Source organism: Melitaea cinxia, chromosome 12 (assembly GCF_905220565.1).
Source record: "Melitaea cinxia chromosome 12, ilMelCinx1.1, whole genome shotgun sequence".
Lineage (NCBI taxonomy): Eukaryota > Metazoa > Arthropoda > Insecta > Lepidoptera > Nymphalidae > Melitaea > Melitaea cinxia.
This window is the reverse complement of record NC_059405.1, coordinates 11542809-11557404: the sequence shown is the minus strand read 5'-3', so window position 1 is coordinate 11557404 and position 14596 is coordinate 11542809. Positions and strand designations below refer to the sequence as shown.

General features: G+C 31.9%; 4 protein-coding genes across 4 annotated transcripts in view; 2 read left to right on the top strand and 2 right to left on the bottom strand.

Annotated features, from left to right (window-relative positions):
• Positions 1-1490: 1490 nt before the first annotated feature.
• Positions 1491-3615, bottom strand: LOC123658198 (testis-expressed protein 10). The gene is made up of 2 exons (XM_045593641.1): positions 3161-3615; positions 1491-3085 (listed from the first exon to the last, which is right to left on the bottom strand). The coding sequence occupies exons 1-2, from the start codon at positions 3524-3526 to the stop codon at positions 1511-1513; spliced, it is 1941 nt and encodes a 646-aa protein (XP_045449597.1). The 5' UTR covers positions 3527-3615; the 3' UTR covers positions 1491-1510.
• Positions 3616-6707: 3092 nt separating this feature from the next.
• LOC123658205 (nucleolar protein 16) lies at positions 6708-10417 on the top strand. The gene is made up of 4 exons (XM_045593648.1): positions 6708-6999; positions 7073-7076; positions 8354-8604; positions 10002-10417. The coding sequence occupies exons 1-4, from the start codon at positions 6902-6904 to the stop codon at positions 10255-10257; spliced, it is 609 nt and encodes a 202-aa protein (XP_045449604.1). The 5' UTR covers positions 6708-6901; the 3' UTR covers positions 10258-10417.
• On the bottom strand, positions 10328-13296 carry LOC123658204 (protein DPCD). The gene is made up of 4 exons (XM_045593647.1): positions 13200-13296; positions 12570-12939; positions 11740-11976; positions 10328-10503 (listed from the first exon to the last, which is right to left on the bottom strand). The coding sequence occupies exons 1-4, from the start codon at positions 13259-13261 to the stop codon at positions 10399-10401; spliced, it is 774 nt and encodes a 257-aa protein (XP_045449603.1). The 5' UTR covers positions 13262-13296; the 3' UTR covers positions 10328-10398.
• A 139-nt stretch (positions 13297-13435) lies between these two features.
• The window catches only part of LOC123658203 (RNA/RNP complex-1-interacting phosphatase homolog), a 43422-nt gene continuing 42261 nt past the window's right edge, over positions 13436-14596 (top strand). Inside the window, exons 1-2 of the mRNA XM_045593645.1 lie at positions 13436-13509; positions 13576-13651. Coding sequence (XP_045449601.1) covers positions 13487-13509; positions 13576-13651 — 99 coding nt within the window. The 5' untranslated portion in view covers positions 13436-13486. The remainder of the gene's footprint in view (positions 13510-13575; positions 13652-14596) is intronic.

Genomic DNA, 14596 nt, shown 5'->3' with positions numbered 1-14596 from the left:
TCAGTTTAACTTTTATGTACTCATATGTCATACGTTTACCGTTTCGCTATAGTGGTTTTAGTAATAATAAGTTTCTTGAAAATGAGTTTTTACTTTCGGAATAAGCGTAGTCGTACAAAAAGATAAATTAACAAAAAATAAATCAATGTATTTCATACTCTACTTCCACTCGACATTTTATATTTATTTTTCTAGACAATGAATGATGATGAATCATACAATAATACATAACATCATCAACATACAATCATACATACATAATGCCTAGGCATTGTATAAAATGCCTGGTTTATGTTCTTTGCTGGTAACACAATATGATATGCTAATAATATACTAATTGTAATCTCTATATTGTGCAATGTAGCTCTATAGCTTCGAAGTCGATAGTTACCCATTTTGTCTAGAAAATATCCAGGCTATGTAAGTACAATTATAATGTTATTATGTTTATAACATTTCTTAGCATGAAATGCAAATGTTATGTAATTTATATAAGACATTATGAGAAGTACATTTTTAAAAATCATTGTTTACAACCATAACATTGTAAATTAATGTGAAACATATTGTTTTCACCAAATAAAATACAAAATAATGTGTATAATTACAAAAATGTCTAGGTATTTAATTTTTGTTATGTATTAGGTAGCTATGTTTTATTTTTATGTACATTAGTATTATTCCATTGACTAATTGGAAAATTATTATTTTAGCCAAAAATGCCAAATTAATTGAGTCTAATGTAGATTTTTTAAAAGGCTTATAGAAAGATGGCCAGACTTAACTATCTATCTTTGTAGCAAATGTCTAAGAGACATTTATTAATATCATAATAAACTTAAATAAAAATAGTAGTTGAATAAAAAAAAATGTGAAATGTCTCAATATGTAAGCTTTACTCAAGAGGTAATTGTTTCTCTTTTATATTGGATTTAGTTTTAATTTATTTTGTATGATGCCTATATAGGTGTACCCAAAATCAAGATGAAAGACAAACAAGTTACCAATTCAATTTTTAAATAAGCGAGTCTAGACATAGGAATGGTTTAATATTTTACCTGTCAATACTTATACAAAGGCTATGTGTAGATATTAGAAGATGAATTTAGCTGTTATTAACTAACCTTAATACTTGTTTATGTGGTTTATATATTTGTTTATTTAAATTCATTAATGTCCAATATACTTACACAAGTGTTCATGAAAGGCAGGATTAATGTTGCTTGCTTTTTCTACCAGCTAACTGGTAAAAATGCTAGGAGCATGTTTCCTTTTTAAATTATTCCTTTTTTTACAGTTTTTTTCTGTAATGTAATTATGACGATTTTCCTTAAACTAAATATTTATATTAAAAAATGTATCTATCAACATTTTAATATTATGATTATTCAATTCAATCTGCTGTTACTCTGTTCTGCTATTTAAAGCATTTGAAGAACAGCATGTTAGTAATCTGAATACTAAAAGAATATTTGTGATTAAATAAAATAAAGTGTTTCATTCAATTTATTTACAAAATACCTCCACTCCTTAACCTTAAAGTATCAAAAATATATTTTCCATGGTCTGGTTCATAAAAATTATCCATTAATTGGCTTTCTAATAAATTTAGTGACTCAATGTCCCACACTTTTATCCAATAAAAAATTGATAACAGTTTTTGATAACTATTTGTACTATTACTATCTGCATCAATTATTACAATTTTTGGAAGGTTAGTTACAATGTCTAATAACTTAGGTTTTATAACAGAATTAAATACTTTATTATTAGTCACTGCAAACTGGTGAATTATATCTACAGTTTGAACATTTAACTGCTGTCCAAGTAATATGAGGGGTAAATTTTTTAACCACATTTCAAAAGCATCACAGTTGTGAAAATGTAGTAATTTTTCATTTAATGCAATTTTACATAGTAATGTAAAAATGTCTTGTTTGAATGATTCAGATATAGTCATATTGAAATATATCCAAATTATTTTTCTGAATAAATTATCCAAAACTGATATTGTCTTAGTCCAACCAGTGATTTCTTTAGAAAATATAGTATGCAATATATTTATAATGATATTGTTAATTTTACTGTCAACATTTTGATTGAATGTCATTTCAATGTAACTTAGTACAGAACTTATTTCACGACTTTGATTCTTTAAATTTATGCTGGGGTTAAACAATACAAAAAGGTGACATATTTCTAAATTTTCTGCTACTAATTTCGGATCTTTTATTTCTTCATCATCAGCACTATTAATTTTAACCTTTTGTTTTGTTCTCATATTTGTGACGAAGGGAAAAGAATTGAGAAAATTATGACTAAATAGATACTTATACTTTTGATTAAAAATGTTGTCAATATTTGAACTTGGACATTTTAGTTTAAAATATTTTACAAAAGATTGCAGTAAAGAAATTATTTGTAAAATATTTTTTAACAAACATGCTGTTTCTTCATTTAAAACAGTATCAAAGTTAGCATCAGATTTCTTATTTGGACATACCTCAAGCCATGTTGCAAAAAGCAATGGCATTAAAGTTTCAGTATATTCTTTAAATTTTTCTATTTCATCTACTTGTACATCTGACGATTTTGATGAAAAACATGACATTTGGCAGTTGGATATGTAAAGTGGATTAAATAAAGAATAATAATTTAGCTGAGCGGCATTGAAAATGTGTGTATTACTGCTATCTGTTTTTTCTGTTTGATGAATTTGCTTATACAAAGAAAACTTATGTAAGAACTCTTGTAATCGTTGAAAAACTTGAAGTCTCCACTTAACACTAGTAAGTTGACTATTTAAATTGACAGTCAATGTTCTACCAGATTGTGCATCAATTCTTAACTTGGAAATCATGTCTAAAAAATTTGGTATTATTTTATGAAAATCTTCAGCAACTCTTGAAGGAACACATGTCAAAAGGATATCAAGAAAGAAAAGTGAATCTTCCTGAATTCTACTGTCAATGTGAGTCATAGCACTTCTCAAGTAAGTCGACATGATATCAAAGAATGGTTCTATTTTCTCTGAAGCGACATTGGAAAGCACTACGTGCAACACTTTCAATGCTCTCTGTCTCACCTAGAAAAAGAGCAAAATAATAACTTATTGAGTACTAGTACCACTTACTTTATCCATAAAATCATAAATACATACCACTTTTTCTATATTCAAAATCAACATTGTAATTCCATGTATTAATTCTCCTAAATTTTGTTCCAAGGCTTCTGGATGTATTGTTATCAGCTCCTTTATTCCATCGAGAGCATCTGTTCGCGAATTTGTATTAAAATGGTTAAGGCGAGACAAAAGCTCTTTTAAATTAAGTTTGCGAATTGATAAAGCCTCGTTGTCGCCGTGCTTTTTAAGTTGTTCTTTTAAAACTATTTTCTTTACTTTAAAATTTGTCTTAGTTACGTTAGTGCCTTTAGGTAACTCTTTATCTTTCTTCCCCTTTAACTTTGTTTTAGCCTTTTCAGCTTTCAGAAATTTTTGGTAACGAGTAGCGCCCGTTTTATGCATAATTACTTTTTTATAATAAATTTAAAGTAAGACTACGAAAAATAACCTACAATTTTTAAATCTACGAACCAAAGCTACGAAGTACGAAGTGTGTACTGTGTAGGCTTGCTGAAAAAGTATCGATATATCGATACAAATTATATAATATTGAAAACCGTAAAAAACGAATTATCTAAACTCTATACAAATAAATAAAATTTGATTGTCTTTTTGTAACATAGAGCAACACGGAGGGGAGTGGCCATTGCGTTTGTTACCGATACAAAACTTTCTGTCATTTTTTGCGGGGGGAAATTACACACATGCACACTTTATCTAATTCCCACACAAAAATAATCGTCTGTCACTACGAAACTCACACATACTAAATTAAAATCACACTTACATTTTTCACACACACATAGATACATTCTATGTCATTACAGTATAATGACACGCCGCAACTACACTGAAAAGTTGCTAACAGCCGTGGTTGTAACAACTGTCGATATGCATTATAGATAAATTCAACTACTCGGTTAGGGAAATATTTTTTTTAAAGTGATACAAAGGTAAGATATTATTATAAAAATAGACTTAATTTATTATATACTACAAATCAAACATCTTCATGTAAAATAAACGTTTATAAAGAGTAAAGATTTGATTGTTTGTTTGTTAGCATTGAATAGGCTCCGAAACTATTGGGCCGATTCAAAAAATTATTTCATCGTTGAGAAGCTACACTATCCTTGAGCGACATAGGTTATACTATATTTTTAAAAATATTAGGGATCTTTACTAAAACTCCAATAATGTAACCCAAGGGATAAAAAAATATCCTAAAAAATTCCTTACATTGCGTGCGCTGCAAAAACTAATGATAATAGAAATACAAAATGTAGTAAGACTTTGTAGAATACATCATTATCTACTATAATTGTATTTGCTCGCAAACGAAAAAAAAAACTGACTTCAATTACATCGACAAGTAATACAATATATGTAATATATACGCGTTATCAAAGGTTACTCAAAAATATGTTATCAGATCTCGATGAAATTTAGGCGCAAACACATGATAAACATCAGCTTTCTATTAAATTAAAAATTATCAAAATTGGTCCACCCAGTCAAAAGTTCTGAAGTAACATACATAAAAAATACACCCGAATTGAGACCCTACTCCCTTTTTGGAAGTCGGTTAAAAAGTGTCGCGACAGCATATGTCTAACTATTATAATTATGTCACAATACGTTTGGTGCAACATTGTTGTGCCAAACAATGCCAGTCTACAATAAACGATTTAAAATTAACCCACATTTTGAGGAGTTGATGATGTACACTGTGATGTCAACGAATCAGGAATAGGGAGCGTAGCACTAATGGTATCATAAGATGATAGCCTGTCATCTGCTAGATTGAATGATTTGTTGATGACTCTGAAAGGATGGATTTAACATTGTTAATTTTCAAAGTTGACAAATCTAAGTTTCGTTTCACTACTATGCCAAAGGTGAACCATATCTTGATTACCTTGTACATGAGACAAAAAAAAAACTTACGGGACAAAAACAGTGTGGCGTTAGTGTTGGTTTGGTGCTCTCGACTAATCCCTCCGTTGTTCGCCAACACTTGAAAGTTAGTGGTATTGATATGATCTGAACAAACTACACTATTTTTTGTGGGCGTCCAGGTCTGTCTGTTATCACAATTTTTTTCCATGTATCCCTTAAATTTGGATTTTCAGAAAACCTGCCAAATTTTTATATAAAACATTCTAGTAAAATGTATTAATACTCGTAATACGCGTATTATATTAATTTAATGCAATTTTATTATATAACTATGTTTATTAAAAAAGCTAGCAATATTATATTATAAATAAATCAAGATCTCAAAAATGTCTGTCTCCTCTTTTGCCTTTGCCGTTTTTATCGATAACTATCTACAAACAAACCGGTAACAACACTATCGCTCGGCGACAGTGACTTCTCGGAAATAGACTTCGATCAGTTGCTCGACCGATCCGCATATTGTATGAGGGCGAGCGGCCTATGTTGGTAAACAAATCGAGTCAACACGATCGATAATATTTGTAATTTTTAAGTTTAAAAAAGGTTTAAAAGTAGTATACAAGTAATAATGTGATTAAAAAATACTTACGTATGAAAGGTAACGCCATGTTTTAGTAAATTTGACGTGGCAGATCTTTTTTTGAAGCAAAAAACAGAACAATTTGGCATTTTTGAAGGACGTTGATTCAATCGCGCAACTAGATTTAGTCTAGTGATCAGTGCGGCTGCAACTAGTTTTATTGTACGCATATGGCCATTTGGCCTTATAGCTTGACAGAGGGGAACGCCTGTACATGGCTACTCCCCTCCGTGTTGCTCTTTGTTTTGTAATATTAAAAAAACAGCTTTTTACTAAAAACATATGGATGTATACACGGTACATATACCAAAAAACATTTTTTTTACAATTTTTGTCTGTCTGTCTCTGAAACGGCTGGACCGATTTTGACGGGACTTTCACTGATAGATATATGATGCAATGAGAAGTAACTTAGGCTACTTTTATTTTAGAAATTTATTTATTTTATAACTGCGAACTGAATAATAACTTTTTGCTCAATTTCACAGGGACAAATTCACCGACACAGCTTTATATATATTAATTAAATGTAAAAAGTTGTTGTAAAAGTTCTTCGTTATCAGAATCAGAGTCATTATAGTCTCGACACGAAAAGATGGTAGTTGCTGCAACCAGCAACAATGCAGCTAATACCTATAGCCTCTTCGAAGTAACACCGGACGAGTTGAAGCAATTCCTAGATATTCCATATTTATCTCTTAAGGAAAATCCGAAAAAGTTTCGGATAGACACGAGACATTTTACTCCATTTCTATCGAATTTAGATCTTACATACTTGGCACCTAGTAACTACGGCTTTCTCACGGGAGAGTGGAGGGTCAGGATTAGGCCCCAAATGAAATATCTGGGGCTCATCCTTAACGGAGGGTGGACCTTCGGTCGACAGTTCGCTATGGTGGGACCGAAGGTCGTGAAAAAAATTTAATGTCGATTTTCAAGGGTGAAATATCGTTTCACTGAATCGATTCAGTACAACATTTCGATTTAAAAAATCGTTTTGTTTGGTCGGAGGAATCGATTCTTCGATTAATCGACTTCAGATCGATATGCCTAGCCTATTTGCCTAGTGTGTGTTGTTATATAGGTAACTCAAAGTTAACCTCATGTTAACCTTATTCTTGTCATCTTGTCATTTAAAACAGCATTGTAATATTTGTTTGTAACCATACTCGTTTTAAAAAATCGGAAACCTTTAATAATATAATTATTTTTATGAATATATCAATATATTGTTCAACATGAAAGTTAAAAAACAGCATCGTAAGAAAAAATACTTACATAAACTTAACAGAAAAAGAATGCACAACAAACAACGAAGTACTGGCGATGTAAAATGGTAATGTATAAAAAATAATTATTATTGTACGTATTATTTTTCTCGGTGATTTATATTGATCTGTTTCATCTAGTAAGGTACTGGGTCATTCGTTAGTTAAGTGGGTTCCGATTTATGGGGTGAAATGGGGGTGGGGGGGTAAAGGGAGGTGGGGAGGGTGGGTTTTTTAGCCCCCCGTAGTGTGCATTTCACGTAAACCCCGTGGTTTCGAAGATTTCGTGTTTGAAGTTTTGGGGTTAACTTTACGTGATTCAGAGATATTACAATACCTTAGAGCTCCGTGTCTGACTCCACCTTAACTCCGGTGCAGCGGGAAGTGCACTCATATGCTCCATTCACCAACTTTCACACTTTATTTTCGAACAAATTTACGTAAAAACGATCTCGATTGCAAGATCAACAAACGATACGAACTGACGCTTAACGACTGACAAATCGACACTTTTAAACAAAATAACGCGTCAGACATAATATTCTAATAAAATTAGTAACATTGCGTGCTAGAATATAGGTTTAGAAATTCGAAAAATACCCAAAACCGAATCGGAGCACCCCACTGTCCACGTGGTCTTGGTCTGTCCTACCCCTAGAGTGTTTTTTTTGTGCCGCGGAGGCGCGGAGGGAGGGCAGCCCTCGCCCGCCGTGCGAAAGCGCGCGAACGAATGCGTAGAGGAGCGGCTGAGGCTGGTCGCCGAAGGCGACCAGCCTCCGCTGCGGAACGGAGCATGAGTGAGCGTGCTTTCGCACGCAAGGGCGGAAGGGCTGCACTTCCCGCAGCGCCGGAGCCAAGCGTTCCTCTAACTTTCGAAATTCTTCTTCTAACCTCAAAACTTTAACCATGGATATCTCCATAACCATGGGGTTCTGAGGTGTGACAGTGGTACCAAGGGTAGCGCCCCCCCCCTTCCCCCCACGGTCCCGAAATTCGGTTTTTCCTAATCTAAAGCTTTGTGTTTTAAAGGAAATGCTAAGTGACGCCTTATTTTGGTCAACGGTGTCTATTTGTTAGTCGTTAAACGTCAGTTCGTATCGTTTGTTGATCTTGCAATCGAGATCGTTTTTACGTAAATTTGTTCGAAAATAAAGTGTGAAAGTTGGTGAACAGAGCATATGAGTGCACTTCCCGCAGCACCGGAGTTAAGGTGGAGTCAGACGCGGAGCTCTAAGGTATTGTAATATCTCTGAATCACGTAAAGTTAACCTCAAAACTTCAAACACGATATCTTCGAAACCACGGGGTTTACGCGAAAAGCACACTACGAGGGGGGTAAAAAACCCACCCTCCCCCCTCCCTTCACCCCCTCTTCCCCCAGGACCCCATAAATTGGAACCCACTTAACTAAAGATTTACCAGGTACTGAAAGAAGCCTGGAATCACAAAAAGTCTTCGTATCGTAATCTTCACGAAATGGGTCTTGCAAATGATCCAAATAAGGTTATTAAAATCCCGAACTTTAAACAGGAACAGCTACGAATAGCGAAAAAAATAGTTAATAACGGTGAAACAGATGATGAGGAGACCACTGTAACTAGAGTTCCTCCTAAAATACGAGTTGCAGAGGCATTAGAAAAAGAAGCAAAGGCACCAAGGGAACGGAAATTTATGTAAGTTGCATAAAAATAAATATAGATAATTAGATATGGGTGACTCAGCTAAATTTGATGCAGAAATTTAATAACTCAACAGCAGCTTACTGTCAGTGCCGGATTTATATTTTTTATGAGTGCAGGCTACTTTATTTCTGCCGCCTCATGTTCATACCTTTCTAACATTATGCATTTGTAGTAAAGGAGGCCCCTTTACTACAAATGGAAAATTATTATTTAAATAAAAGAAAGAATTAGTCATTAAGAAAGAGAGCGTGAAAAAGAAACGTCTTTGACTTTTATCCTCTGACTGATCAAATGACTGTCCTCTGAAATCTGCCGCCCCTAGGCCGCGGCCTATACGGCCTAGTTATAAATCCAGGACTGCTTACTGTGCTTTGGGCATTGTATTTATTCTAATTTGTCCTATGGTGCAATCATCTGACAAGTGCAGAGAATGTATAAACACAAATAAACTATAAAAATACAACAATTTGTAAAATACATGAAAGTAACATTTAGTAATAAATTAAATAGATTTTACTCGAAATTCAAATCTTATATATAAAATTCTTGTGTCACAATGTTAGTTACCATATTCTTCCGAAATGGTTGGACCGATTTTATGAAATTTTGTGTGCATATTGGGTCTGAGAATCCGCCAACATGTATTTTTCATACCCCTAAGGTATAAGAGAGAGAGAAAGGGGGGGGGGGACTAAGGTGGTTAATAACATATGGCAAAACAATGTTTGCAGGGTCAGCTACTTTTATATAAAATCCTAAGAAAAACATATAATATTATTTGCAATTTTATAAATAAAATAATGAAAGCTTTTAAGATTCTCGTAATTTTACAAATTTTAATAATATAGCATGCATAGTGGTAGCACACACATTGTTTTTTAGTGCCTAATGCATTTTTCACCAAGTAGTCATCTCAAGTCATCTTGGTCATTAGCAACTAGCGTAATACGGCCATTTTGAAGTCTTAAAGATAAGTAGTAATAATGAGTAGAATTCGTTTTTTTTACTAAATTCCTTACATTATAAGTAAATTAAATTTTAATTTTTTACGTTTTAGCCGGTAATATCTCACTGTGCCTCTAATAGGACTCTTTCTTCATGTAGATTATTTTTTAAAAATAAAGTAAATTGGTTTACTGCCACATACGTTTAACAATGCTTTTATATAATACAAGTAAATCTATTAGCTCAACATTTTTTGAGTTCTCCTGGCAGTCTTTGGCTTTTTGGCTTCTCTCATCCAGTAGTGTTATCACATGTATATACATAATAATAATAATAAAATATACCATAACTTAGGATTTATATTATAATTGTTGTATTGTTTACGCAAGTTTCACTAACTATAATGAAACAATATAATATTTGTTTTTTTTTTTTTGTTAAAGGCTACCAAAGGGGCAGGTGGAATTTATAACATACTTACTAGATAAATACGGACATGATTATAAAGCAATGGCAAGAGATAAAAAGAACTACTATCAAGAGACATGGAAACAACTACGGTCTAAAATAAAAACCTTTATGGGTATACCAAAACAATATGGCGAATATCTTAAATCTAGAGGATTATTAGAAAAAGATGAAAATGAGGAAGAATTAAAGCAACAGGCTAAAGCGTTAGTAATGGATGATAGTGATTAAGAAATATTTTACATAAGGCAACTTTGAAGTGATAGCATTAAATATAATCAAAAGAAATAAAACAGTCATGGTGACTTACATCAAATATTTTTTTTATTAAACTTATAAAGTATGTAATTCAGTACAATGGATTCATTAAATTTACTGAGTTTGACATTCACTTGGTATATCTTTAATGGGTTTGACTTTATCCAACTCTTCATACCATTCCCTTTCCATATCTAATAATTGCTGTGGTTTTTTGTACTGAAAAAAAAAAGCAATATATTATAATTATGTTGCCTATCAATTATTTATTAACAAATATGCCTGCCAGATGTTCGTCCTATCTTGAAAACTATCAAGTGCATGTAGTTTAAATATTTGTTAAAGTTTCTGAAATTTTCCGATTTTCAGTGCAATTTTTATTTAAATTTAATACTTTCAGCAAATATTAAATTAAAAAACTTTCAAACAAAAATCTGCTGCAATACGTCCAATCATTAGTTTTACACAGAGTTCTCTATATTTAAGGACTCGACTATTAATTAGTAATATGACGTAGGTAGTCTATAAAACACTCAAATATGACTTATTAGGAATAACTCAAAAAGCACTTGTCGGATCTTGATAAAAAAAATTTGTAACTTGGTCGGCAAATATGTGTACGGTTAACCTGATGGTAAGTGATCACCGCAATTTATAGACATCTGCAACATCAGAAGCGCGTCGCCGATCATATCCCCAATTCCCCCCAGGAGCTGTAGTCACCTTACTCACCAACAGGCACACAACAATGCTTGAAAACAGTGTAATTTAGCTGTGATCTTCTGTAAGGTCGAAGTACTACCACAGTCAGGCCACTCCATATTTTGAACAGGAAATATCCTTCTGTATATCTCATTTAAAATTAAAAATGAGATCATATTACCAGCTTCTAATTAAAAAAAAATCATCAAATCGGGTCACCCAGTAAAAAGTTATGAGGAAACACATTAAAACAAAAAAAGGACAATCAAACTAAGAAACTAGTTTATTTAAAAGTCAGTTAAAAAGCAATATTATATTTAAGACTCGATGAAAATTACATTTTCTTAAACATGTTTAGAAGAGAAAGAATTTAAAAATTTTCTGCATGAATTAAAGCTTGTCTAACATATTATAAAGTACTTAATGTAAAAAAAGGTTACAACTAAAATATCATTCTCAAAAGTTCAGTAACTTGAAAGTACCATCTTCCAAGAAAATACTATACTAATTATGTCCACACAATGATTATTATTAAATTAGACTAACACAATTGCTGTGGTTCATAAAACAAAGTAGCTCAAATTTATTTAATTACTTATTGCAAACAAACAAATAAATAGTATGTAGAGCTGAACTGGTGGATCCTGAAAATAGCATGTGTGTATGATATCACATTTAAAAATATATTGTTATTATGGGAATCAATCTCTTGAAACAATAAATATTATTATGTGTGAAATAATCTCTACTTACTGTTACAATTAGGGTATTATATTTGTGGGTAGCATCAATATTCATCTGGTCTATTGGCAGACCTAATCTGACCAATTCTGGAACCTCTAGCTTTTTGTAGTACTTCTTATTGGAAGTGCTTATAATAATTATCTTGTCTTCTTTTTGAGCTTTGATTGAGTATGTTTCTATAGGGTAGGGTAAATTTCTTATCCTCCATTCTATATTTATTCTCGTATTTCTTTTCAAAACTACAGGCTGCAAAAGCAAGAAACTAATTTTCTATATAATTTTTTAGAAAAAGTAATGTACGGTATTACATTAATATATATATCCCATATTGATACAATCCTGTGAACACAGGCATACTCACGGGAGGGGGGGTCATATGCCCCAAGCTGACTCGAAGCTAATAATTGATATTTTAGATTTAAATGAGGTGACTGCTGCAGTGAAAAGCTGCAGTAAATAAAATTAATCTATAATTTTCTTCTACTAATAGAGTTTTGTTTGTTTCTTTATCCCATATTTAGAAAACTCTGGGTATGCCCATGCCCGTGAACCCCTTATAACAAAATATATAAAGAATCCAAACATAGTAATTCACTTTCGATAAGACACTTTATTTGTAAAAGTGAGATGCTTAACTTTTCATTCATGCAGGTCACCACAGGACACAGCCTGCTCATAAACGGGAGCACTCTGACTGAGATCAGGGATGGGGGTTGCAGGTGTCCATTAAGCTATGGAAACCGTTTACCATTAAGTGGGCTGTATGCTTGTTTGCCTCCCTAGTCTTATGAAAAATTGTTTATTAAGTAACAATCACATATTGTGTTTTAATAACTCACTTGATCTTTACTTTCAACAATACTATTAGCATCAGTGTTTGGTGGGTTATCTACTATAGGATCGCCTATTTCTACAGACCATTTACCCTCCCCTCCAAGTTTTCCTTTCATTTTCCAAGCTCTCCTTAACAAGACCTTTGTATCAACATTGTATTCCTCAACCATTTCTTTACCATCGTCAAACTTATAGTGTATCTTTTTAATTTTTTCGTCTTTCAAACATGTTTTTTCTGAATTGAGTAGAGAATTGTACCAGATTGTATTCCTATACATTTTTTCTTTTACGTCTTCCTTAGACTTTTGGTTATTAGAATTTTTGTCACTAGATTCGACGTTATCGATTAAATTAAATTTTCTTTTCATATTGTTTCTATAGCAACAAATAATAGATTTTTTTTTAAATATACATCATATTCACGTTTTAGATCATTTTAACAGGTATTAGTTTAATTTAAAAGAAAAAAGTATCATTAAACTATGAATAAAAAATTAAGAAACGAGTGTTTTATTCCACGTAACACTTTTTTTTTTCAAATGTGTAATAATAATATTTTGAATTCGATAATACAAATTATATGACCTATACACAATTTATGTATAGATTATTTTATACTATATTAATATATTTACATTTTACGAGTTTCTTTACGTGCAGAGTAAAGACTAGAGGCAAAAGAATTTCCATTTCCCATGTTCAGTCTTTAGTTTCTGTTTATACCATAGTACTCTGTGGTCTTTAGTCTGTTGATGTCAATTTTGACAACTGATATTGGTTTTTTAGAGGTTATTTAATTGTAATGTTGGCATTTACAAACAAAAATCGAAAACGTTTTTATAAATAATATAATAGAAATTAAGTAACATAAATTAAAGTGACGAATTACGTATCTACATTATTAGTATTAAAAATTTAAAAAATGTCACCAAGTATCCCAGACAGGTATGGAGATATTGTGTTATGTTATATTAATCGGAATTTGTTTTTATATCATAATTTCCTTCATAGGTGGATTCCGTACAAAGCTTTTGGAAAAGTAATTGAAGGGACACGAATAATATGCTTCAAAGTACCGTTAAGAAAGGTAAGATACCTTAATCATGTATTAGTGATTAAGCATTTATGTGTATTTAGACGTGTTCTCATGTTCAAATGAACTAAAAATGATAACATATTTATTCTATATGTCAATAGGCGATGAAATGCTGTGGCATATTAAAGTTATAATCAAAAATTGTTGCAAAAACATAGTATTGCATGATTTATATATATAACATAACATGTTTAATTTAGGCTGTTATTATCACTATTTAAAAGAATTAAAAAGGGTAATTTTTAATTTCAAGTAACCAATGTTTTTGGTTATGGTTATGAGCTTGTCAAGTATATGGTAAGTCGTGAGAAAACCTGTAGGTCAGAGAGCTGGAAGCACTAGCTACTGGAAGCTTTCAATTTCTTTTAATCTTATGAAGGTAAACAAGATTGTAATTCTATGTCTAATTAATGACTTTTTAGTTATCATAAATAGTCTGTTTGTCCTAAAAGTATAAAATTATATTAAGATTTATTATATGCAATTTTGATACCATTCACAATCTATATGTAAAGTTAAAAAATAAATAAACGCTTCACAACCAACGGCCCCGAGTAGGATTATCTCCTGTGTCGGAGGTCCAGAAACACACACAATACACAAGCACAGACTCCCAGACCACGACAAACATCTATATGGCCAATACAAGTGTCTGTCGTGATCAAGGATCAAACAAGCGACAGCCAGTGATTATATTGTAGGTAGTTGGTTTGTAATTATGCTTTTTTTAGATATTCACTGTGATCAGTATTTTTGTACAATGGCTATTAATGACTGATGACTAAGTCTAAAATTATTTTTGGATAACTAACAATCAAATTATTCCATAATCATGTCTCGATTCGGTGAATATTGATTGCACCGCCACTTCGGAAGTGTGACTCTGAACTAAGAAATGAGAATTTCAAATATTAGTGTACCGTTTTAGTGCCATCT